The sequence below is a fragment of the Ornithodoros turicata genome, chromosome 3, assembly GCF_037126465.1.
Source record: "Ornithodoros turicata isolate Travis chromosome 3, ASM3712646v1, whole genome shotgun sequence".
Lineage (NCBI taxonomy): Eukaryota > Metazoa > Arthropoda > Arachnida > Ixodida > Argasidae > Ornithodoros > Ornithodoros turicata.
The window spans coordinates 83,580,787-83,606,247 of record NC_088203.1 but is presented as its reverse complement, the minus strand read 5'-3'; the positions used below and the strand labels follow the sequence as shown (position 1 = coordinate 83,606,247).

At 47.6% G+C, this 25,461-nt stretch overlaps 1 protein-coding gene across 1 annotated transcript in view; it reads left to right on the top strand.

Annotated features, from left to right (window-relative positions):
* Positions 1–1,872: 1,872 nt before the first annotated feature.
* The window catches only part of LOC135388714 (uncharacterized), a 30,892-nt gene continuing 7,303 nt past the window's right edge, over positions 1,873–25,461 (top strand). Inside the window, exons 1-4 of the mRNA XM_064618448.1 lie at positions 1,873–1,984; positions 3,678–3,909; positions 18,100–18,199; positions 18,530–18,704. Coding sequence (XP_064474518.1) covers positions 1,933–1,984; positions 3,678–3,909; positions 18,100–18,199; positions 18,530–18,704 — 559 coding nt within the window. The 5' untranslated portion in view covers positions 1,873–1,932. The remainder of the gene's footprint in view (positions 1,985–3,677; positions 3,910–18,099; positions 18,200–18,529; positions 18,705–25,461) is intronic.

The window sequence follows — 25,461 nt, the reverse complement described above, 5'->3', positions numbered from 1 at the left end:
GAAGCACAAGGGCCGGTTCCCCGGCATAGTAACTTGCACCATTAAGGCTTCACAAGCCGGTGACATGATCTGATGGATAATGCGGGATGAGTGCACTAGTCTGGAGGAAATCAGAGTCAGCAAGCCACCACCTTTACCAGCGGATCTGTCCAGACGATATGCGTGAAAATTGGGAAAAGAGAAGGTTCGGTAAGACGCGAGCCATGTTTCTTGCAGCGAAATAATATCCGGGGTCAAAGAGGAAACAAGGGTATGCAGGTCAGGGAGAGCAGAGAGTATCGAGTAGCAATTCCACTGCAGGATTCGGAGGCTACCCATCACTAAGAATGGATTCCGCAACCGCTGCAGCGAGGACATCAGTGACAGTATCAGACGTGTTCATGTTCTTGTTGCCCTTCCTGTTGCGTTTTCCACCGGGAGTGCCGTGACCAGGTGATGACGGGGAGACCCCACGCTTGGAGATGGCAGAAGTGGAGTCCATTTCAAGATCAGCAGACTCGGCGTCGGTAAGCTGAGGTTGGGGTTGGCTGGGTGCCGGAAGACGAGATGGAGGTGCGTGAGCAGCAGATCCGCGATAGGTTCAGCCGAGGGGACGCTGGTATTATTAGAGGCATGAGGTGCCACGGCCTCATGCAAAGGAGGGAAGAGGGACGCAAGCATTGTAATCATCGGACTGATTTCTTCCCTGAGCTTGGCTACAGCAGCTTCCACGGCAGCAGAGATCATCTTCTCCAGGTCGCCATCGACAGGCCTCTGGGCCTTTCGGGCAAAGCTGGAACCACGACCCCTTAGAGCAGCTAGAGCATCATAACGCGAGCAGTGCCGAGAATCCATAATTTCCAAAAGTAACACCTCTTGGCCACGGGAGCTACAGGTCTCGCAGTCAGCATAGTGAGGATCCCCACATAGGCGACATTTCAGCTGGGCACCGTCAGGGCATGCTAGCTCTTCATGCTTGTCACCACAACGCCTACAACATACATCCGATTTACAGTTCTTGGCCACATGCCCGAAGCGGAAGCAGTGTCTGCACTGTACGACCCTGCGATGGAATGGATCGACACGGAAAATGAGAGGCCACGACTTCACCTCAGAAGGGCAAGTATGACCGGCGAACGTGACGATTACCGACTCGGTGGGGACGCGTTTATCATTGTCCAACCTGCTACAGCGGAAGGCTTCCAGAGCACCAACGGAATCGAATAGCTCGAGAAGTTCACACGCAGGCAGTGAAACGTCAACGCCACGCACCACCCCCTTAACACAGGCAAGATGATGCGGGACGAAAGCTTCGACGGGCAGGCCACCGAAGGAGCGTGTCGTCAGCAAGGTCTGGACAACCTTCCATATTGACGCACCTCGGAGATGTCGCGGAAATCAGGGGTAACCTGTTCTAAACAGCGAATAAGGACCTTTGGGTTCTTGGAGCGAATGGACGTGCCATTTGTAGGTTTTATTACTACCGGGAGAGATGGTAGCCCATTATCAATGAAGCGATCAAGAGGATATGACGTGATATCGACAGATGATGACCAGTAATGGTCAGGGTCGCTAATGGGAGGAGGCATCCACCCTCCTTAGTATGCGCTGGCCAATCCCCCTTACCTCACGCCTATAGGCGGTCGTGGCAGGGGCAGCAGACCAAACGAGAGCTTCAGCACCCACAGGGTACTCCTCCTTCCTTCCTTCACTCCTTTCCGGTTGTGTCCGAACAGCTGGGTCCGAACAAACGTGTTCTCCTTCCACAAAGGAAATTATCCTGCACACTATCTCCTGCAGATTGCTTCTGACGACTTCTTTTTTTTTTAAATGCATTTTACGCGCAAGGCAGGACATATCATGTGTGGATGACGACGATAAATCGTCACGCGAAAGCACTAAAGCGCCTGCTCGCCGTGCCAAACCGCCATTCCACTTCTGACCGTTCGAAGCATGGGTCGCGCATTCTTGGTAACCATCTTGATGGCTCTGATTCCTGAACCAGGTATGTGACCATAGTCGACGCTTGGGGGAGTGTCACATTGCTTTATACCGTCAACGCTTGATCAGGATATTTCTCAGTTTATTGCGTTCGCTTTGTTGTTGTTCCTGTTGCTTGCCTTCGATCGTCCAGCAGCCGTTAGGTTCAGCAGCGTCTAGCTACATCTTTAGAAAGGATCGTCTGCGAAGGTTAAAGGACGTTATACCGAATTTATTTTGGAGGCAACTTTCATGACGCAAATACACTTAACGTTCCTTGTGCCTCGCCTCAGTAGCATTCAGTGCTCGCGCTGTCAATTCTCCATAATATTGTGATACACAGTTAGGTCAAACCTCGATTTACGAATTCCCTCGCATTCTGAACGGTGCCCTCTTGGACAAGGCAATCCACAATCCAGTCCCAGGTACGACATTCATTAATGGAGGCTTTGCTCTATGCCAATTCTGGAAAGCGATTTCTCGAAACGTTTGTTCCACTGCGTTATGCGCATGCCCAGAAGGCGGCCACTCTTTGTCGCATTTCGAAAGTCTCGCTTCGATTTTTTGTGAGCTCTCTCCTGTACCTTGTCGAAATGGCGATACAGGGAGCAACCCCGATGCATTGTTTGCGACTGGCCCGCAACAAAAGGTACAGCCACTAGGTCATCATCTGGCCTATAGTTCGCATCATATGAGCTACTATATGTTGCGTGTCTGTTCTGACACGGCTAGTATGGTGATAGCCAGCAGTAATTAGTTCTAGTATTTAGTGGTGTAGTCAGACCTCCAAGGTAGAGGTGGGGCTCGATACCCCCCCCCCCCACCACCACCACCACCACCACCACCACCCCTGCGAGGATCCTGGGCACACCCCACACTCATCCTTGTGCACACAGCGAGATAAGCGATGAAGATACAGAATATTTGAACGCTTAAGAATGAGTTTACATATGGGCTGTCATGAGCTGTGAGGCCGCCTCACGAGTAGCAAGAAAGGCTCATAGTGCTTCGATAGGCGCCGGTAACTGCAACAACTTTTGCTATCATCACGCTGCCCCTATATATATTTTCCCCCTCTGATTTACACGATATGCGTGGGTCGGCCTGTTGCAGGTATGGGGCCCCCTCGACCCCCCCCCCCCTCCCAGTCCCCTGTGGCTACGCCATTGGTAGTGCTTGATGTTAGTTGCTGGACGGTGGTTGATGACTGTTGAAATACGGCAAAAGGTGTCAACGAATTGGGCGGCACAGCAGAAATAAGTGACTTACAGTGTGGTCGCGGCAGGGAAAGCTCTGAAGCGTACACGGGATTTATTATCGTGGGCTCTTCTGTCATTGGACCAATCAGCTTCCTTTATCGTAGCTTAGAACAGGAGGTCTGCATCAGTAACGAAATTATTCCACTTTCCCCGATCCAAGAGGGGCAACAGGTGTGTTCCGGCAGAATGTTCGGCTATTGGGCAAATTGTACATAACGTAAATATTGTTGGTTTCCTGTACCTGGTCCTGGTGATAAGGTTTAAGTGTATGCTGACGGCATGAGGTGCAGAAAGTGTAGCAGCAGCTTTCGAAACTTATGACGAGCTTTCTAGAGCTGCTTTGAATATTAAATTCGAAGCTCGTAGTCCCAATTTCCGCTCGTGCTCCAGACCTGCTTTGTGCTGGTCCATGTGTTTCACTCGCATCAGCTGTTACGCACTAAACTGATTACTTTTCAGGTGTTCACAGCGTGCACTACGGCATGCTTTTGGGCGACCTGGAGAAAGTGCCACCTGCAACGGACGCTGTTGCTACTGGCAAAGTGTACGCTGCGACCGATGCTATCTTCCTTGTAGCGGACTTTGTGCACGACAAAGTAAAAGGAACGGCCACTTTCGCCCTCTTCAAAGAGGGCGACAAGGATCCCGATGTGACGAAGGGCGATGAGAGTAACCTCGAAGCCAAATACAAGTGAGCACGAATATCTTTGTCGTCGTATAGACCTAGGAGTAAGTGCATGCCAAGCCGGACAACGCGAACTCTCCTATTCGTCACAGTGTTGCCAAATCTCATCCACAGGAAGTCGCTAGTGGCTTCCCGAAATGCCGCTAAAAGTTGCGAAAAATTCCAACTGAAAGTCGCCGAAAAAGTCGCTGCCGCTGCTGTGCACTTTTGCTCGCTGCACAATGGAGTGGCCCGATGTTTCAGCGAATGAGCATACTAGACTGCCAAAAGATATGACAAGACCAGGCTGAGCGGATAATGAGAGAAAGTAAATGCAATTCGGAACATCTTGTCGTCCACCGAATATTCGTATCGCTAGTCTCTGAAACATATCGCCAAAAAATCCCAAATCCCGCTAATCCTAAATACAAAATTGTGGCGGTAGACAGATCCCGAAATCCGCTAAATTTAAAGTAGCACAGAAATCATTTTTAACACCCTGTTTTCTTCCTATAAAACGGCCAGTAGGCCAGTAAGATGCACCATGCGAAGTACTTCACACCACGTAGTCATAATTATCGCAGAAATTGAATTTACAATACGCCACAAAAAAGCGACCGTGCGCAACGGTGAAGAGCAGTACCAGCCTGTGATCTGCCTGGAACCTCACGCTGACGCTATAAGGAGAACGCTCCCTGATTGGAGAAATGATGTCTGCTGCTCCGCTCTCGTCTGCTACTCGGCTGTTCGGGGTTCTGAAGAATCATTTCTCCCGGCTGGGTAATGATTCGGCCGTTCCTTCTATCTCCAATTCTCCGGGAGAACTGGCAAAACTGGTTTACGGCGGCAAAGAGACAAGGCGCTGACCCCTCACTGACCGGCGAACCAGAACGAGTTCTCCTTATAACGTCATCGGTGACGTGGCATCATACCTTCTCATCCTCGTTATCGCTGGAGTGGCGAGTTAAGGGTGAACGCGCGGAGCCATGCGGACCTTTAGCGCTATTCGGTATAATGACACACACACTTTCATCGGACGTCTTAATCTGAAATTTCTTTGGATGGCCCTTTGTACTCGCCAAGTTTGGCAAAACCGATTTGCCGCTCCGTCTGGCTGCTCGCCACGTAGCGGACCGTAATAGAAGCACTCAGTGAATGACAGCAACAGCAGCCGGCCGATATGTTTTACGGTGACCCGAAAGTATGCCGCCGCAAATTCTCTTCGTGTGCGATGGAGTACTGCTCAGTTCCGCGGTGGAAAAATACTGCGGAGGACATTCAATGCCGAGGAGCAACGTGAATGAAAATGCAGTTAGTTAACACTGGAGTTATGTTTGTATGAGTATCGACACTGGGGCAAAAGGCTGAGTTGGAGCCGTCATGGTTCCATTTGACCTCCTGTGTCCCACCTCTACTTCGGCAGTAGAAATACAGGGTGGGTGCTCACATTTCCGCGCGTGACGGCATACCTTCATGACAGGCAAGACTTCCGTTTCGCGATTAATCGTGGTTACCAGGCACTCAACAAAATAAATAGACCACGCAAGTCTTCGTCATCGTGCGCTTCCTGTCCTCTGTACCGACGGCCTGCCAAAACACGGTCTGCCAATGGCTGTGTGCAGCTGCCGCATAGTGGCGCTAGCGACGTGGAAACCGAAACAAACCGTCGGCTAGCGCCCCTAGGCGGATGCCATACACAACCATCAGCCAGACGGCCATGCTTACGTCGGAAATGCATAGGAAATACATCAAGACGATACAGTTGTCACGAATTGTGTTAAACAGTGCACGGACCATTCATCATCATACAATAAAGTTGTACCCCGTAAAAGTACCAAGAAGCGCGCCACCTTCTCCTGGTCACACGTCATAGACGTCATTTTGAGGTGAGCTTGCAGAGATATTCCGGTCGGCATAGTCAAGAGATTATGCCGAACCGTCGTCGTATCTTTGGGCGTCGCTGTAGTTTTTCTGTAATCGAATTTTCCATAATTGCATGTCCAGGGACCTAGTAGGAAACCGGGCAGTCTGTCAACAATTGCATGACCCCGCACCATCTGTCGAGGACGCATGTAATACGCGCACTTCCGGGCGCTAATCCGTCGAAAACGAAAATGGCAGTGGGCATTTGTGACCAATTTCTACGTCGAGAATGTCGAGCCTCTTGAGAGTGCGCTGGAATTCCGCATTCGAGAACTGTCGCTCACACAGAACTGTGGTTCGTGCGTTAGCGTGCTGGAAAGTGTGTTCTTCGCAGCAGAAGATTCCTCGTCCAGAGATTAAATCGGAGTCACATTCGTCCTCAGCAGTAGCTCACCGTGCCGTGAACATGGACTGCTTTGTGAAATTTCCACGTATCAGGGAGAAGCACTTGTGTAAGCTGCAACAAGCGCTGTTTTTTCGTCGTGCAGGTGTTCATGTGTGCAATGCAAACCGACAGATACTACGGATGGATACTACGGTTTTTGCTGCCGAGAGGTAGAGAACGCGTGTGAAAAGCAGACGGACAATTGCATTTTCATTTCTTGGTTCCTGCAAGTTTCTCATTGCTTTTTCTTTGCTGTCAGAGCATATTATAATTAGTAGTTAGGGTTAAGTAACCTGTGGGCATAGATGTATTTGTAGGTTATACTCATGTCTCAATTGTGTATGTGAGGAGTAAGCAAGATAATTTTCATCAGTGTCATTCAGCAGAACTGTGTTCATAACCTTTTGGTATACTTCTTAGTGACTAAGTTTCCAAATGTCAATTAATATTTGAACCAAGATTGGGATTGGTAAACGGAGTAAGTGATTCATTATCACGTCACAAACTAACATTTGTAAAGGACTTGAGGGCTGACTTAAGTATTATTAACCCTTGATCTCGGTTCAAAGTTAACCATGCACCATTGGTGTGCATAGTACTCCAAAATGGCAAAATAATTTATAGCATAAGTTCTCTGTTACTGTAATTGAGATGTACTTTGGCTTCAGTCTACACTACAAATGCATCATAACATTTAGAAATATAATATAAGAGCAGAAGCAACATTTTGTCACAACTCAAACTATATCTCTCTTTTTGTTGTCCAGGGATTTAGGAAACAGTAGGACTTCCTGCAATGATGTTTTGACGTACTTGATAGAGTTGTAAAACCTGCAACAAAATAAACAAGAGAAGTATAAACAGTTTCGTCTTTCCCTTTTGAATTTAAGAAGCTGGTTACATTTTACCATTTGTGCACTTTTGTATTCTCCGTTGGTGAAAAGATTACAGGGACACTAATGCTGCAGAGAACGAAAAGTGCAATGAAGGTTGTACAAAAACAGCCAATCTCCGTCGACTAAAATTTTATATACGTGAATGTTACCACATCGTGTAGTTTCCATCCAGAAGTAGGACTACGCAACGTTGTTTGGTTGTTGTTGGTAGGTTATTGGCATGTTGATGTGCTATACCGTTATGGCACATCAATATAGATAGAGGCAAACACAGTAGACAGCGTGATGGCTGCAACCTCTCAAGTGACGATTTATTCAACAGAACAAGAACTTGAAAGCATGAACCTGAAAGAGAAAAGGCAGTGCCCATGCAATGCATGGAGAACCACATGAAGAATAAAGGAAAATGACGGTTGCGTCTGCGGAACTCTACAAATTTAGGACCAATATGATGTGGTAACCTTGCATGGCTCACTGCAGCAGTGACACACACTGAACAATTCCAGTAGTGGGGCTTGAAAGACAATGAACTTTCACTGTTTCAATGGTCATTCAAGTGTAGAGGATGCATCTATGGAAAATTAATTCGCGTTGCTTAGTCATATAACTACACCTCGTCACACAGGAAGTATTCTTCTACCATTCAAACAAGCTAGCAGTTCTAATCGGTTTCTCCTCCTGTTGACGTCGTACTAATGTTCTGCACCTGTCCAAAGACTCCATAAATGTCACAAAGTCTGCAACACCTAACAAATCTACTGCTTCCATATCTGGACTTTGCATACCTGCTTTCAGCTATTTCTGTCATGTCAACTTGAGTGCCTGGATCACACAACACGTTGTAGTCTGGCGCCACTTCAACACTGGAAGGCCCCTAAAATTAAATTTGTTGATGCTTACAATATTGAGTACGGGACAACTAGGATAAATTAAATGGAATGGAATTAAAGTAGGTTAAATGGAATACGCCATCGTTATATTATAATTTATACATGTGTGACGCCTGTACATATCCAAGAGGTGTGTTGAACTCGTCACCTCGGTGAAGCAAAATTACTGGTTACTGAACGGCAGTTTGCTTCGGACGCCTTCGCAATTCGCCGTCTACGGCATCTTCTCCGTAGTCGTCGGCAGCAAAATAAGCTCGGCACACACGACACGACTGCTGTGTCTAATAGCAGAGTGTTTCGAACCACATTCGTTCTCGCGCTCACTCCTCTTGTGGCAGAAAACAAAGATGAACGAACATGATTTTTGCATCCCCGAACACCAGGCAGATGTAGGTATCCTGAATACATGACACAACAGCCACGAACATGTCATCCACTTACTATTTCGCGAGACCAACATGACCACCCACGACGTAAACAAATGAAAATGAACTATGATGCCTATCATTCGGCCAATCAGGAGTCTGTTTGGCTCGCCTTCCGGCCCGGTATCAGCCGCCGGCTCTAAAGCGAAACGCACCGCCTCCGGCGTCCGTACGCGGAAGATCTCTGATTGGCTGCGCAATATATGTATAAATATTTGGATGCTCATTGGTTTAAAAACTGGCGTCAGTTTCCTTCGCGCTGATTGGGCGAGAGTCATTTGACTGAGGAGCGAGCACCCGAACCGCTCAACGGAAGCAGTCGAACGGAGGAGAAAGAACACATCGCGTCTGTCCGGCCACGCGTGTTCTCGGACTGCAACCGTTGTGCACGTCATGGAGGAAGGAAACACAAGGAGCGGCCCCTCCGACAGTTTTCTATCGGGATGAGAGTAGCCGGCCTCGCATTGCATTCTGGGATGCTACCACGTGACCGCTCACGTGACCCTCCAAACAGCATGGCTCCAGCATAGCAGACGACGCGAGCTGTAGTTGTGTCGCAGTTCAGATGGCAGTATTACGTTGAACGCGTGCTTGCACTTCATTTCTGTGTGTTCGAATGTTTACTGTTCTATTAGATGACCAGTCACACTGTGCAGAACGCAAAAGGAGTACGCCGGACCGGAAACGTCACGTGTGGCAACGGTTACTTCCAACGTATGTACTTTTCTTGAGTAAGTGGTAAAGAATGCCGTCCCATTAATCTGATTTGTACAACAACAGAAGATACTCGAAGACACACGGGCGACTAAAGCAAGTTACCGTGTACTTGCGAACAAAACGCATTCCCGTGACAGAGCTGCTTTCAATTCAACGAGAGCCGCAGCCGGGACAGGAACACATTACCATACGTCGTTTCTACGACGGTGCTCACATTTTCACAATAAATTACTTTCAAAAAGCAAAATCATACGGAGAGCAGCGCGAGAAACAAATCCTTACAAAACCGAAACTTTAGAGGGGATCACGTGGTGGACAGGAAGCAATGGCGATTTTGACTTGAGTGACCGCTAGAGGGTGGCTACGCTAGTCTGGAGGGAAGAGCCGCTCCTTGTGTTTCCTTCCTCCATGGTGCACGTACACGCCAGGGGGTAGTTTGAGGGTTTTGAATGCTTTAGGTTTAGATTGTGGCGAACTGAACGGAATGGTACATCCACCTTACCATCACAACAGCGGGAAGAGCTTTTTCGAAGCAGTTCCCGAGGACAAATAAAGTTGATTTGTCATACACCATCGCTTTGTGATTGTCTGCTTTGGGACACCATGATCGTTGCGCTACAGTAAGACAGCAAGCGCCGAAGACAAACCACAAACGGACGAAACTGGGGGGGTAGGGGGGACGAGAAGAGAGACGAAAAACCCGAGGAGAGAAGGGGAAGAAGGTTGAGAAAGGTCCGTCTGCGCATGCGCACTGGGCCCGAGCCTTTTTCCCGCGCTGGCCAGCGCAGACGCTGTGTGAGTGGCTCCTGCGGATCACGTGGTTTGAGCGCCCGCAATTTTCCCTGGACCATTGCGTAAACGGCAGCTTCCGGCGGATGCTGGTACTGGCTACCATCGGCTTTTACTTCACGCCACACGCTCGTTCTTCCGTATTCCAGAACAACTAGGCAAATTTTCGACAAAATACACATTTAATATGAAACATCGTACTAGCTCAATAGTCTGACACCAATATTCACCGTGCGTACAGAGTCCAAATCGTCGCGTTCGTTGACAAGTTCGAATCAGTGGAGTGCAGCTGTACCTTTCACAGTTTCGCCACGAAAACCACCGCCCCCCTTGACCACGTGATCACCCGTAACGAATCACGACAAAGTAGCCGGAAAACGGCGCCAAAACTGCGTATGTGCGCTGCGTGCCCTCTCCACACCCTCTCACTCGAATTCTCTGCCCCCCCCCCCTTGTTCCGAGCGCTTCTCCAGGCCATCTGCTAATATTATCGGGAAAATGAAAATCCAGAAGACGAAGGAACTCACATGTACAAATTTATTGACACAGCAAACATATAAACAAGCAACATTTGAATGCAAGTAAATCTACACGATTATTACAGAATTCCGCAGAATAAATAAAGAATAAATAGTGCCGAGTAACAGAAATCGTGACTATCATATTATACAATCCTTAAGGGAACCTATTCGGTTCGGAGAAAGTAAATATTATTATACACATATATAGCACGTGATGAGTCGCAGAAGCCATCCGCTTCATCACAGCACAATTGTCGAATTTTCTGGTGACAGGGGCCACATGCTCGCGGATCGCAGGGCCACGAAGTGCTGTCGGTGTCTGAATGAAAAAAAAAAAGGAACCTGTTAATGATATGGTAAACCCGAGCACAGGCAACGTTAATTGGCTGAATACGCTCTGTAAGACATGCTATCGTTACGCGCCTAATGACAAAATTCGAGGAGCCCTGCGTACGCGATGCACGCTGTTTTCCTTTTCATGCACACCAGTGTATTAAACATCAGACACATAAAATAGCGGAACAAAACGCAACAAGTAACGCCACGCAGAATCAACCAGATCATGACTGATAACCGGCAGAAAATGATGTAATACGGGACAAGGCGTACCTCCATGCACACAGATAGGCGACAGTATTAAACGTCTGATCACTGACATCCATCATACGTTTGTCTGCTTACCTTTCATTCAGGCGTTCGTCCATGACTCGAAATCCACGAAACGAAATCACAGTCTGCTCACATACGTAGACGCCAGCTACACAACAGCCAGACGGGTCGGCGCCAGGGGCGCGAAGCTGTAGTAGAAATCTATTGTAGCTGAAAACTCACGTGACCTCCGGAGCTGGACCAATGACTGAGGACTAGCCACCCTTTTTTTTCTTTTTTGATTATGTCGCGAATGACGTAAATGACGTGTCATCCGTTTCTCTCTCGCTACTTTCCTCCTCTCTGCTCTGCTTCCCGTCTTCTTTTGTTGTTCTTTTTTTTCTTCCATGCACTGTTTTTTGTTTGTTTGCGTTTGTCGGAATGCAGTGGGAGTTACAGGAATACGACGGAGCCTTGGTTAGTTTTGTCACATGAAGTATTTTATTGTGCGACATACGGTTATGCAAGCAAGACGTACACAGGATGACATTAATATTGCTCCAGAATTTGCTTGAAGAAGACTGATAATGTCGGACTGCCTCTGGCAAGGACTGCTACTGGGAACTGGAGCTCAGTGGCTGCAAGATGAAAAAAATTGGCATCAGATATACAGTTATGCATGTGAAAGTTGCAATGTAAATAGAAAGAATAAAGGTGCTATTGAACGCGAAAAATAAGAACGGTGGTAGGGTTGTGAGCTCACAGCAATGGGGTGTGATGAGCGACCTTAGTACAAAAAATACCTTTTATTGCGCTACTTCACAGTGATATATTCAGACCAATTAGCCTGACAATCTTGGCTTTGGCGCTACGTACAGAACAGCTACTAAGTCAAAGCGTCGGACGAAATCTTGTCGAGCGAAATCACCCAAGAATCAGACTTACAGTAGCGTCATACCTTTATACAGTACGACGTGAACGGGTATTTAATCATAACATTAAGATGATATTGTTTCACGAAAAGAAATATAGTCTACCATCGTATCTGCAAAGCTACGCTGTCTGTCTCGGTCACCGCGTATTCCGGTAACTGTTAAGCAACTTATTCACAATACATGAAGTGAATTCGGTGTTGTAAGACAACAAGCAACGACAAATGACCTGCCTCTCGGCAGTCGTTGACCAGTTATCGGGTACGAGGCGTTCGGACGCTCGAATAGTTTCTACACCAAGAAGCAGAGCACAAATGTTGCGCAGGTATCTTCCCTGGCAGCTGTGACTGTTCGAGGACACTCACATGATTCAGCTTTCATTTTTAAACAGGAAAAATCAACTCATAGTCCATCACTACCGCTACACAACACAAGCCGTCCGGAACGGTCGCCGACGACTCCGTGGACGCCGGTTCCAACCGGCACAGCCGCCGCGCTGTCGCCTGTTCGAGCGCTCGCGAACAAATTTGAAAACGGCCAATCATCGCTCAGAAAACGAATTCATCCTCATGGGAACCAATCAGTAATCACTAGCCACCGGATGTCTCCATGACGTTCAATTTATGACGTTTTCTGACGTCCGATGACGTGCAACGCATGAAGCGCCTCACTTTATCCCGCAAAGGAACTGGCGAGTTTCGGGCCCTTGTCGGCGCCTCGGAGAAACGAACGCGGGCGAATCCACCGGTCAAATGAGCCTCAGCCAATCACCATGGAGAAAGGTCACTTGGGGGACCGGAGCCAATGGAAAGTAAATAGCCGGAATTTGGCGGGAAATGGCAGCGGCGACACTATTTTCGCGGCGGCGAAGCCCGCTTACTGTGCCTCCTCTGGTTCGAACTCTCAAAACACACACACTCCGAGAAGCGAGCGACGCTCACACGAGTGCATGCGATTTCTCGGTGGGCATCTCCTTTCGTTGGTTGCGGTGCGGAGGTTTCAACGAAGCGGGAAATGCTTGTCGCACAGACACCGAATCCTGACTCCGTTGTGACTGCATTTGAAAATGCGACGGCACTCACAAATGTTCCTCAGGCGTCAGCTCACCACTGCATTCCAGTCCTGAACTCGAGAGACTTTTCGTACGTAGGATACTTGTGTCGGAAAACATCACAACACGCGCTGAGTCACTTTGACACACTAACAAATCTGCGACTTCTCTTTGAACAATGCGATCATACGGTGGTGTCAACTGACATCGTCGAGACGCGGGACGCCGCTGCCGCTGCCAATTTTCTCCCTTCTCTTCTCGTAACTGCCCGCCAGACAGGCGGCCAGTGTTGCCAACTTTTTTTCGGCGGTCCCTCCAAGTCAACCCCGAAACCCTCTAGAATCTGGACAAAAACCTCCGTTTCTAAAAATATCGGGTATTTTCAGTGAAACAATTAGATATTGATGATATACTGATATATTCACTTGCGCGGAACAAGGAATCACAGGTTTTGTATACGCAGACATGTCCTTTTACCGAGCAACGCCCCGACTCGAGTTGAGGTGAGAGTAGTGAGAAAATAAAAAAGTGGGGATCGAGTCTAGAAGTCTGGCAGAATGCACTGCTTTGCAATGCTATGCTTTGGGATACCTCTTCAAGCCAGCTAGTCTTTGAATTCATCAAGTTTAAGCCACTCCCTCGAGAACTTCTGTCGGTATGGTGACTTCTTCTCTGGATTGGAAGGCTTTCCCATTATTGTGAGGAGAGATATGGTGCCCCAGAAACAAACAGACTCGCGAAAAGTCCAAAGAGCTTCACGGAACATGCGAAAACCGACACGCGTCCGCTGTCACGGAGAGGAGCGGACGCTTGGCTGGAGCAGACGCCAGCACACGAAGCACGAAGAAACCCCCGAGTAAGCCGCATAAGGTGCGCAACACGCTACTTTCTAAAACATCAGGCGTTCTGAAACTTTTGCAGTTTGTCGTCTGACATTCGCTGATCCTGTTTTGGGGTCGTATTTAGCAAACATTTTATGGGTACATGACGAAAGTTGAATGAATTCCTCTGAAATACCTCCGAAGTGAAACCGAAACCTCCAGATTTCATTCCTCCCTCCAAATCGAAATTGCTAGGCTCCTGCACAAACCGCCCAGATTTGGAGGGAAATCCTCCAACTTGGCAACACTGCAGGCGGCCCGCGAAAGAACGCTCTTTTGAAACTTTGCCAACCAATAGCGGAGCGCGCAATGTTCTTCGGCCAATGGGTATCAACTATGACGCCTGACTGAGTAATACCACCTGTTTATGACGTGCAAACATTTTTTTAGAGCCGCGAAGAGGGGGAGCTATGGGGGCCTGACACAGACTGCCTTGCAGATGGCGCGGTGGATCTACCCCGTAGCGGCGAAGTAGCTGAATGCTTTATTAACGTAGAAACTATGGAAGTGCGTCATTTTTAAAATGTCGTTAAGCTGTAAGATCCTGTGCGTCAACTTTGTTCTCTAATTAGCTCTCACGTGGTAAGGATTGACCAATCCCTGGGAGCCCTGGACCGGAAACCGCCGAAACCCAAGTTTCCCTTTTTCGCCGTTTGTTGGCAGCACCGTCCATGTTCTGTCAATGTTCAAAATATTTATACGTAAAAAATATGCCGAATTGAGAAGTAATGCTTTCTGTGTCTTATCAAACAATGATGTTGTGCACGACAGTGGGCAAGATATGGGGGTTATTTTTCACTTTTCGGTCCCTTTAAGGTCACATGTGCGTTGACGTTCGCTGTGACGTGTGACCAGAGCATGTCAGCTCTGTGAAATCCGCCTAAAAAAGACCTGAACCGTGTTAGCCGCGCGTTGCGGCTAACTCGCGAGGTCAAATGGGTATCAATCATGTGCGTGCTGTCTCCGTTGTTCATAAAGGGTTAAATGGTTGATTGGGTTGCGTTCATGGAGCTTCCGGGTTGCAACATCGTACGTGAGTGGTACTCGTCTGTCATCACGGACTGGAACAAGGTTATCGATATTCTGTGCCCGAGCAGCGAGCATATACCGGACTACTTCTGCTGTGGGTTCTGTCGTAACTTCTCCGCCTTGCTGTACTTTGCTTTGCAACTGCTGAACGAACATGCTAGTACAATCTTTATCAAAATGTCTTCCGATCCATAGGTCCACTAAATGTTGCCTTTATCGTATGACAACCAAATTGAATGATATTTTGACCAATAGACAATTTGAATGACCAACCAACGAATGGCAACCAAATTGTTTCGTCAGTCTCGATAGGATGCGCCACCGTCTTGTGCATGCTCCGTTAACGTTTTATGAAATGGCGGATTCTTGAAGCGTGAAGAAGGCAGGAAGCAGGTTGATTCATACAGCAGCAATCATTCTTTTCTCCGCCATCCTGAAGACGACGCGAGCACCTCTATAGGTGAAAAGACGAAGACTCGTAACACCGCCATGCTGGTTGTCCGTTGCACCCAGGACACAGGTGCTCTACGAGCAAGGGAATGGCAACCATAGGCCTTCATGGGTCTTCATGGGTCTACGCCTCCAGGCAAATATCTGGACTGGTCCCAGAATTGTTCCAGTTGAATGTGGATGGTCCCAGCTGGATTCCCAAGGGGGTGGCTGTGGTTTCACTTTCGTGAAATCAGTGGTACCACTCTGGCGTCGGATGGTTCCACAAGTTCCAGCTGGAGCCTCCCGGATGCCATTTTGTTCCCAGAATGGTCAATTAACCCACTTCCCAAGCTGGGCAGCTTCCCCTTTGAGATCTTTTGGGGGTACAGAGTTCACCCTTGCCATATGCCATTGTGGTTGTGCGGAGCGCGGGCGCGATCTCCATGCAGGTGCGTCTGCGATAAAATATGCGGTAACTTCGTGCTCCACCAGCAAAATATGCAAATATTTAAGAAAAGTAAAAGGAAAACGAGAAAACATAATTGCAGATGCTGATGCAATAACTGAGGACGCCACTGTACAGCGAGCGGCTTTCAATTCAAATTCAAACTGCCGGAGGGTTGCGGCATGTTAGTTCTATCTTCGTTTGCCGCGACAGGGATCGTACACCTCCGAAGTATTTGCGAGTGTTTCAGTGCGCTTTCTAAGACAATGCAATAATGACTCCTATGAACACATCGTCGATATGCCGGAAGAGTTTTCACGCTAAAAAACCTTACAATGCGTACGGTGAAACTCCAAACGCACTGCACATAGTCCTTGTTGACGTTAGCAGGTATGAGTGCTGAGCGTGACGCTTTGATTAGTATTAATTGGATGTTTCGTTTTCAAGCATTTATCTGCTTCCCTAGGGAGGGATTTGATGATTTTGCTCTCATAATACGACACAGCACAAAGCAAGTTCATGAGTTGTCCTCTGCGCATATATCGTAGAACCGTTTTAACCCTACTACACAATGCCCTCTGTCATTATAAATATGCTGGTCTTCGCTAAGACGAGTGACACCTGAGCCTCCTACTGTACGGCCAAAAGAGAATATCAGACGCCCCGTGCATGTTGATGTGTCACTAGAGAGGGAGGACGTAGCTCGCGATGCTTGTATATGAAAATCGGAATTTTCTCCAAGTTACTTTGACAAAGTTACCTAAAAATGAACGAGTTCCAAGTTAACTGGATCTCAAAAGCAAAGAATGGTTACCGAAAAAGGTAGCTTAGTTACCCCCAACACTGCTACACGTACTACGTGCATAGAGGTGTATTCATTACTACTTACTGTTCAGTGTATCCTTTTAGAAGAATAAACAAGATTTGCTTGAACAATATGTACATTTTCTACGCATTATTTTCGGTCATGCATTCAGTGGTCCCCAGCTGGCAGAGGGGACCACTGGATCAATTCCACTTCCATGAAACTGGTTCCACTTCCAACTGATCCCAGTCACTAAATGGTCCTGTCCGATAATCCACTTTCACTGGTCCCACTCCAGATTTTTGCCTGGGCCACCTAGCTTTTCCCTCGTTTCATTAGATTGCTTAAAGCCGTCCTAAATTCGTTAAGAGCGTCTCTCATATTTTAACTTGTTTGGCTCCACCCAAACACACGCACCTACGTATCCACCGTCTCACGATTATATACAGGGTGTCTTTTTTAAGGCGATACAGATTTTTCATAAAAAAAAGACGTGCTATAGACATGCTGTTTTCACTTCTATCATCTCTGGGCCGGCGGACGTTCTTGGCCATATGTTGCTCAACCATCAAATCACTAATTACCTAAAAATCGTTAATTTACCTTTTTAATCATAAAAGCTACGAAGTTGTCCCAATGAGAACATATGTTCCTTTCGGTGACCTGATAGCGGTGCCGCTTCAGAACAAAAATCCGTTTGGTAGATCGTCTGCAAAAAAATTGTGAAGGAACCCCCTTTTTTTTTCTTTTTTTTTTGTTCGTTGCGCATCTTCGGAGGCCAGTCTTTCCTTCACCCCCAATGTGAGAAAGGGAAAGAGCACACTGGTCGCCTCTTGCGTCCTGGAAAAAGATTAACAGAAAATGTAGCCCAAGATACGGGCAGTTCCGATAGCGTCGCCCGCAAGTTTCCGCAAGTTAAAGCTCATCTTCGATGCACTGTGGAGGCCCACTTCGAGGCGGCACTGTGGCGGCATCTTCGACGCATAGGGCTCCTTCACCATCTGATATTGGGGTTGAAGGAGACTCGTCTCGGATGATGCGCAATGAAGAAAATCAAGAAAAAAATGGTGTTCCTTCACGGATTTTTTGCGGACGATCTACCGAACGGATTTTTGTTCTGAAAACGGCTACGATATCAGGTCACCGAAAGGAACAGATGTTCTCAGTGGGACAACTTCGTAGCTTTTAAGTTAATTAATGGTTGGTAATTAGTGATTTGACGGTTGAGCAACATAATGCCAAGAACGTCCGCCGGCCCAGAGATGATAGAAGCGAAAACGGCATGTCTAATGCCCTTATAGTATCGCCTAAAAAAGGACGGGCTCCCTGGTGCAAAAGTGCATGAGGGCTATGGCTGACCCTCTTAACCTCGTCGTCGTCGTAACAAGTCTGGTAACCTCGACGCACCCGGAAAACACGGTCATTGGTTTGAAAGTGCCTATGCCTACCACAACTATGTGGCGCTCGCATACACTCCTGTAAGTTTTTTCTCGATTTCGCTTGTGCAGTGATGTCTCGACATATTCGAAAGGAGCTGTCGTAGCAGTGCTGAAGCTGAAGAGTGGAAAGATCGCGGATTACAAATGGCTTGGCTTGTGGGACAAGAAAGTAAGTCGTTGGTTTATTATCCGAATATAGTGTAATGTAGACAAACCCGGTTCTGCAACAGGCGCTCCAACACTGTTCCTCACCTGCTGTAGAAATCTCGAGTTTCTTCTTCAAACGCGTGTTGACTGCATGACCTCAAGAAATGTGTCAGGGACTTTGGGCACATTACAGGACGTAAACATGATGCGTAATAAGTTCGCCCAAAAATGGAGCAAAAAGCGGCGCTTTGAGCAATAGAGCGTAAGATCGCACATCACTTCATAACGGCAATCAATTGCGCATTTGTATGTGCAGAGCGCGTTCAGCTTGTAATCGTTGTTTCCTCTAAAGGTGGTCCACGTGGCACTAAAGATACCGGCAGCGACGGCGCCGACAGCCCTAGACCTCAGCGCCTTCAAAGATTCGGCGGGTGCAGCTGCTACAAAAGTTACAGCTACGAAGGTGACAGTCGTGGACTCTGTTTCTGTGACCCTTGCAGGTTTCAAGTACTCAGAATCGTGTGCAAGTAAGTGGCATCATGGGTACTTCCCGTCTTTTGTGCGGATGACACGCGGTGTAGGCGCATGGCGGCGAATGTATTGAGCATGCACTGGGGAAGACATAACTACGACGTATAGGCAAAGGCGCTAGACAACAAACACTGGCAAGGAACTGCAAGGAAGGATCAGGTGCTGAAGCAGTAGCGGGAGAAAGTTTCCCCTAACAGGGTATTTCCCCTAACCTAAAATAATAATAATAATAATAATAATAAAAACCAACCAAACAACCAAAACATGGGGGAACATGTCTGAAAACATATGTTTGATCATTATGGGGTCACCGCCATTAATCTCGGCCAGTTATTTACTTCCGGTACTTCTGATCAATTTATCATCTGCGTGAAATTCAATTTCCAATTTATCTCCGAAATTTGCCGTCACCCTCCCGTTTTTTGATACACTTGCGGCTATTGCCATTGTATTAGTGTATGAATTATCCAATAGAATGGGGTAAATCCGGCATGCGTTTCCCGTAAAATGTGGCGTGACGAATTAAATTGGGTAAAAGTGCTCCGAATGGATGACAAAATCTCCCCCCAGTAGCCCGTAGATTTTTTTTTCGCGTTAGGTGCAACACCCTGTAGACGTTCTATGTCTAGTACCAATAAAAGTTAGGAACGTCCCATAACTGCAATAAGCATCTCAAAGGTGTCTGAAACCTGCTTGGTATAGCTCGTTGGAAGCCGACTGCCGAAGCCGTTGCATAACGACTGGCGAAATATGATGTCATTGATAGTAGGTGCATAAGGTTGTTGCCGGTACAGTAGGGCGATTTTAAGCAGAATCGGGAAGCCTAGTGCTTAGGAAGTGCATTAGCGGAGGAAATAGCTGAAAATGTCTTGCTCTCAGTTGTCATGCCTCGTATCTTCGTAACCGTTATGGCCATTAATATTTTCCGCGCTTATTGCCTACGTGCTGCTGTAGCGTTTGAGGTTTTACATTTTGCAGGTGTCCGCAAAGTCTCCTCACTTGCAAAAATATCACTTTTTCGGCGCGTAACTGCATTTCTGCAAATACCAGAATGTTAACATGGGTGACATCGTTCTGTTCGTCTTTAAACGCTCTTTCCATTCGTATACAAGATTGTTGGAAAATTCGGACATACTTCCTGACGCGCAACTTCGGTAGCGTATTTTTCATATTCGCCCACTCGTGACGTGGATCATATTTCTCATACATATTGTTCATGACAAGCTCGCGAAAAAAATGGCCGAGGTTCCGTTGCGGACACTCAAGAATAACCACATCGCAACAACATGCATGGCGTGGTGTTGAAGCCGAGGTAGCGTTATATTGCGCCGGCTGAAGCGGCTGAGATCATGTGTCATAAAGCAGTGGAACGTAATCCGTAGACAGGCGATCGACAGAAGTGGAGAAAGCTCCTCTTTCCGTCGCTCGTGTTATCTTCATGCCACATGATCTAGGCAGAACACATCGTATTCCTGCTGTGTGTGAGAACACACTCTTCGGTGCTCCTCTGTAAGGGCTGGGGGATATGTGTAAGGGCGTACGATGAACAGAACTCACAGCGCAGACCGTGTGTGCGGGCTAAGCACTACAGTAGTAAGAACTACGAAGCAAAAGCTAGTAGCAAAGTGGGTGTTTACTGCCAACGAGACACGGGAAGAGTGGATGCCATGTTGTCACTGGCGTCGTTAAGCACAATGCCACACTGTACAACCTGAGAAGCACGGCAAATAAGATAATTAGCCCAATGCTTGAAGATGCTTGCTTCATCTGCCGGCACCACGCACCGCAGATTGTCGTACAACCAAAAACGAGAATAGGAACACTGGAGTTCCTGGAGTACAGTCCTCACATCTGACGAGAGGTATACGTCGAAGCATGCGGAAACCGAGCGCTGTATCAACTCTGCTCAGCATGTCTGGGAGGGACGTCAGCGGTCCATGTGCGGGAAGCCAGTGGAGTCACAAGGCGTCTAAGTACGAAACGACGATCTCCTCTCAGCAGCGCAATACGCGTCTCCGAGACGAGAGAGCTATTTCTGCTTCGCTGTTCATTGCCCTCGACACTGCAATGGGCTGGAACCCACAGGAGAGCCAGCCTGTGCCCTGCTTCATAGACAAGGTTGTAAGCCATTAACACATCCATCACAAACCGTGCGGATGAGCCTCGGATGTCTGAACCTGAAAAAATGCGCCTCGATGTGACTTTTACAGAGCAGTGGCATTACAGCTCTCCCCAGTGCTGTCACTGCGGTGCTGTAGAACTATAGAGCAAATTGCCCACGCTACCAACCTTCCCGAGCCGTACACTCTGGATCCCTTAACGAGCTAAACTCTCGCCCTCTCACAAAATTGCTTTTTCCCTGGCCACATCCAGCCCACCAACGCTCTGCCCTCTCTCTCTCCTTCACCTTCACCTCTCTCTCTCTTCACCTTCTCTTCAAGTTCTCTTCACCTTTCTGGACACCATAGGACTTCGATCCTTATTGTGCATTAATTCCGTGCATCACCGCCAGCAATGGGGTAGAGTATCGCCCCATTCATCATCTGACAATAAAGTTCTTGTGTCACGGCATGTGTGCGCGGAAATTTGTTTTACTACACCAAAGGAGCTTGTTATGAGCAACTGCGTGATGAACACGAACGACGTCACGAGTGCGCGGAAATATGGGAAATTGCGCCGAAGTTGCGCGTTTTTGCCTTACGACCACTCACAAAACGCGAGTTAGGAAATATGTCAGTGTATATTTTCCAACAATATAAATATTTTCTATGAATGGAACGAGCGTTTAAAGAACGGAATCCATGTTGACCTCCTGTTGTTTGCAGAAAAGCAGTTACGCTTCGAAGAAGTGAGATTTTGTGCAAATAGGCGACTGGACACGTGCAGAAGCTAGAATCTCAAAGATAGAGCAAACAGAACTGCAGCACATAGGCAACGAAATGGTGGATGAAATGGATTATTTCCTCCGCCAATGTACTTCCTAAGCACTAGGCTTCAATGTATATTCGAACGAACATCCTGCCTGACTCTGGCTGAAATCACCCAGTAAAGGTCCACCCGAAACATGCTAGTCTCGCACGACTGTATACGAGAGGCAGACATGTACAAGATACCTCGAAAAGTATTTAAAATATGATAGCAAATACTGCCGCAAAATTGCAATTGTATAAAGACCTCAAAATGAAAGTAATTGGGCTAGAGCAGCAACGAAAGTGATACTTCGTTAGGCGTCGTATAAAAACGTGAAGGTGTCGTTAACGTGAGTTTGACACACTTAGTTTTAAACACGCGAGTTCCCAGTCTTCTTCTTGCGTAAGCAAAGCTTTCATTGGACAAATATTATCGGTTTCCGAAGCATATTGGAAAAGCGTCCGAAGGTTTGAACGAGCCTCCATTCTGCGAACTGACACCTCGTGCAGAATGACTACATAACATACATGAATGTCCCTACATACAAAAGCTCCAATGGGACCTGTGGCAGACACCGGCCGATCTGTCATCAGAGAAAGAGAACGGAAAGAGTAGAAGCTTGCCAAGCAGAGGTGTCCTAGAAGGCTAGGACAGAGCAGGAGGAGATATTTAGATCAGAATCCTGTTGCAGCTGCAGGGCACACACCAGAAAACCCTTGCTCTTGAATTTCAGAAGGGTCGACGTAGGAGGTCGAATGGACGCGGGAATGCACGCGAGAGTAAGCATGCCAATGAGAAAAAAAAAAAAAAAGATGGAAAACTGAGGCCATGCAAATAGTAGTATTGAGTAGAAGGTACCACAAGATGTATTTGAAATAGGGTACAGATCAGGGATGGGCAGTATTTAGATACATTGTATTTAAAATATAAATACATGTACTTAAAATACGTATTTAAATACAGGCAAGAAAAATTTATTTATATTTATATTTAAATACCGTTCTAGGCGTATTTATATTTAAAATACACTTAAATACACATATCTCATCCTCCCGTATTTGTGGGCTTCTCTCAAGTTCCACATTGTTAGCCTCCAGCGATGAAGGGTATCTTGGTTAGAGGCTACAGGTCACTCATCCCGTGTGTTCGGGGATTTCCGTCCTTCTAGAAAACAGCACAATGTGCGAATGAGGGAATCACCATCCCCGTTGCTTCACTCTTGGAAGCGGGGAGAGAAATGATAACACCAATTTGGGAAAAATGTGATTCGGGACCCTCTTGCGTCACTTGACAAAGCCTGGTGTCTAAAGGGAATCCTTAAAATACACAATTAGCGGCAGTTCTACTCAGTCACACACTAGGAACTCAGGACAAGGGCTGCAGCGCACTAGATCGTTTTTCACTATCGTCGCTGAAGATGGAAAGCCGATGAACATAAGTAGAGGAGGCAAGCAAGCTGGTGTATACCATTGAACGGAAACATCTCCTTGTGTCCGAGGAGCAGCGGGGGGGTGGGGGTGGGGGGGGGGGGTGGACAGGACAGACAGGGGACAAGAACCGACAGCGACAACTGAAAACCAGCAAATGAACACTTTATTCAACATAGAGAAAGTGGAAGAAGCGATAACGAGTTCATTAGCAGGTTTCGAGTCGCCGTCGGTAGTGTCCCGTGTCCGTCCTGTCTAGTACCCCTCTCGCTGCTCCTGAGAGTCAGTAGACGTTTTCGTTCAATGGAAAGTCGGTCCATGCAAGATACTGAAATCATCACACTGCATCACGGAAAAATAAAGAAATATGTGGGCATTGTGTGCAGCAGACATGCTTCCACAGGTGACTCCATTTATACACTAATTTAAAAGAATAATGTGTCTGGGCGGCTCAAAGTATTTACGGAAGTAGTTACAGTATTTAAATACTGTCTTAATGTATTTATATCTTGTATTTAATTACTTTCATCATAAAGTATTTATAGGCAGTATTTAAATACATGAAAACATGTAGTATTTTGTATTTATATTTAAATACCCCAAAAGTGTATTTATGCCCATCCCTGGTACAGATACGCCCCCGAAAAAAAGTATCGAATAAGATACGTCGCGAGGCAACTGTGATCATGAGCGACACCACAGGGCGTGCGGCGAAATCCGACACCACATTTAACGTCCCTCGCGGAAGACTGCGTGTGTGAGCAACTTGCACCCTTCCACCCACCAAGTTGCCACCGTGCTCGGCCGGGTTTGAACTCACCATCTTGGGATCAGCAGGCGACAAGATACCACAAATAGTATTTACCAGTACTTGTACCAGTCTGCTCAGAGGTTCACACCAAGTTCCCAAGTTTCGTCATTCCGTTCCATTAAGACATCTGTAATACCGATTTCACGACGATAAGCTGAATAAGCTGTTGGAATGTGGAACTGTTCTCAATCAGAACGTGGTAAAAGAGGCGGGGCGCGGACAATGGACCATTTTCCTGAGATGTGGCGCCCTCTCGAATGTCGTCTGCTACTGGCTGAAAACAAATGCACGTGAGGAGCGCTGCGGCTTGTCTTTCGTTCCAGCATACTTCGTGCATTCACTTTTTGAGAGTCCATCTTAGGCTTCGAGGCCTATTCCTGCTGCTTCTCCCTGTACAAATTGTAAGTGTCCATTTGATGTATGCAACATGACCCTGGAGCAAACCGTGTTCGTGTCACTCCATGCCAGACCAATAAGCTGTGCACAACTGTTTTAAAGAAGAGGAAGAAGCTTCTTGCGCTTGTTGAGTGCAGTGCAGTCATCCAGCACTAAAGCTATTCGTTATCGCTCCTGGGGCCCTATTCCGAGCTACGGATTGCGCGTGACCGACACTGTCGGTAGGCGAGGATCGCTCCTTCTCGATCGACCTTGTGGGAACGACCCATGCAACTTTTGATATTCCGACGGCGCGTCTAACGATAGCGTGCTTGAATCGCGAGGTGCACCGCACGAGCAATCTAGCTGTTTGCAACCGATGGCACGTGATGCGTGATGTCACGTATCGACGGCACCGAGCATTTGGTATTTCCTTGCCTTCTAAACGTGTCGCTTGTGAACGATGCTATCTGCTGAGTGTCGGTGCACGAGCGATTTCTCGGACCCAGTCGTTTGGCCTGTCGAGTAGCCAGAGCTATCGAGGCCAATGCGGTGGGAACCTATGTGCACGTCGACCTGCCTTCATCGCTCTGTGAGGCAGAAGCTGCCTCGGGCGGTGCCATATAAATGATTGTTGATGCGGACTCCGAGGCCGCCAGTGCCCGTATCCCGAGTCTCCTGCATCCCGGTCGTCGCCACTTGCCCAATCACAGAGGCGAGCCGCTCCTCAAGCTCAGAGAGCGATTCTTTCGGTGGGGGATCTCTTCCCGTCTCCCGCGTGTGATATGAGATGCGAGCTGCCTTGGCTTTGGTGGCGCTTTTCCAGTTGGTCCACGTCTAAAAGTTCCCATTGAACACAGCTTCAATCAAGTAGTGGGATATTGCAACAAAAACATATATATTCTGATGATTCAGGGGGGCGGTTTTCCACTCTGAGTGGAAAGCTACCCCATAGCTAAGGGTTCTAATGTGAGTGATGACAATGAGAGATGACGGGAATGGTCGGAGCGGCGATGGCGATGATGAACGTGATCGTGATGGTGGAAATGTCCGAGAGCGCTGGTGGGGTCATAATGAGTTCCTTAGGCCTGTCGCCTCAAAAGAGCCAACTACATGACGTAAGGTCGCCCTGGAGTGGGCCGCGGTGTCCCAAGGGCCGAGGATGGGGATATTGCAGTCGTCACTGCTGCCGCGAATTTTTGTTGGTGTTTCGTATCTCATACTAATTTA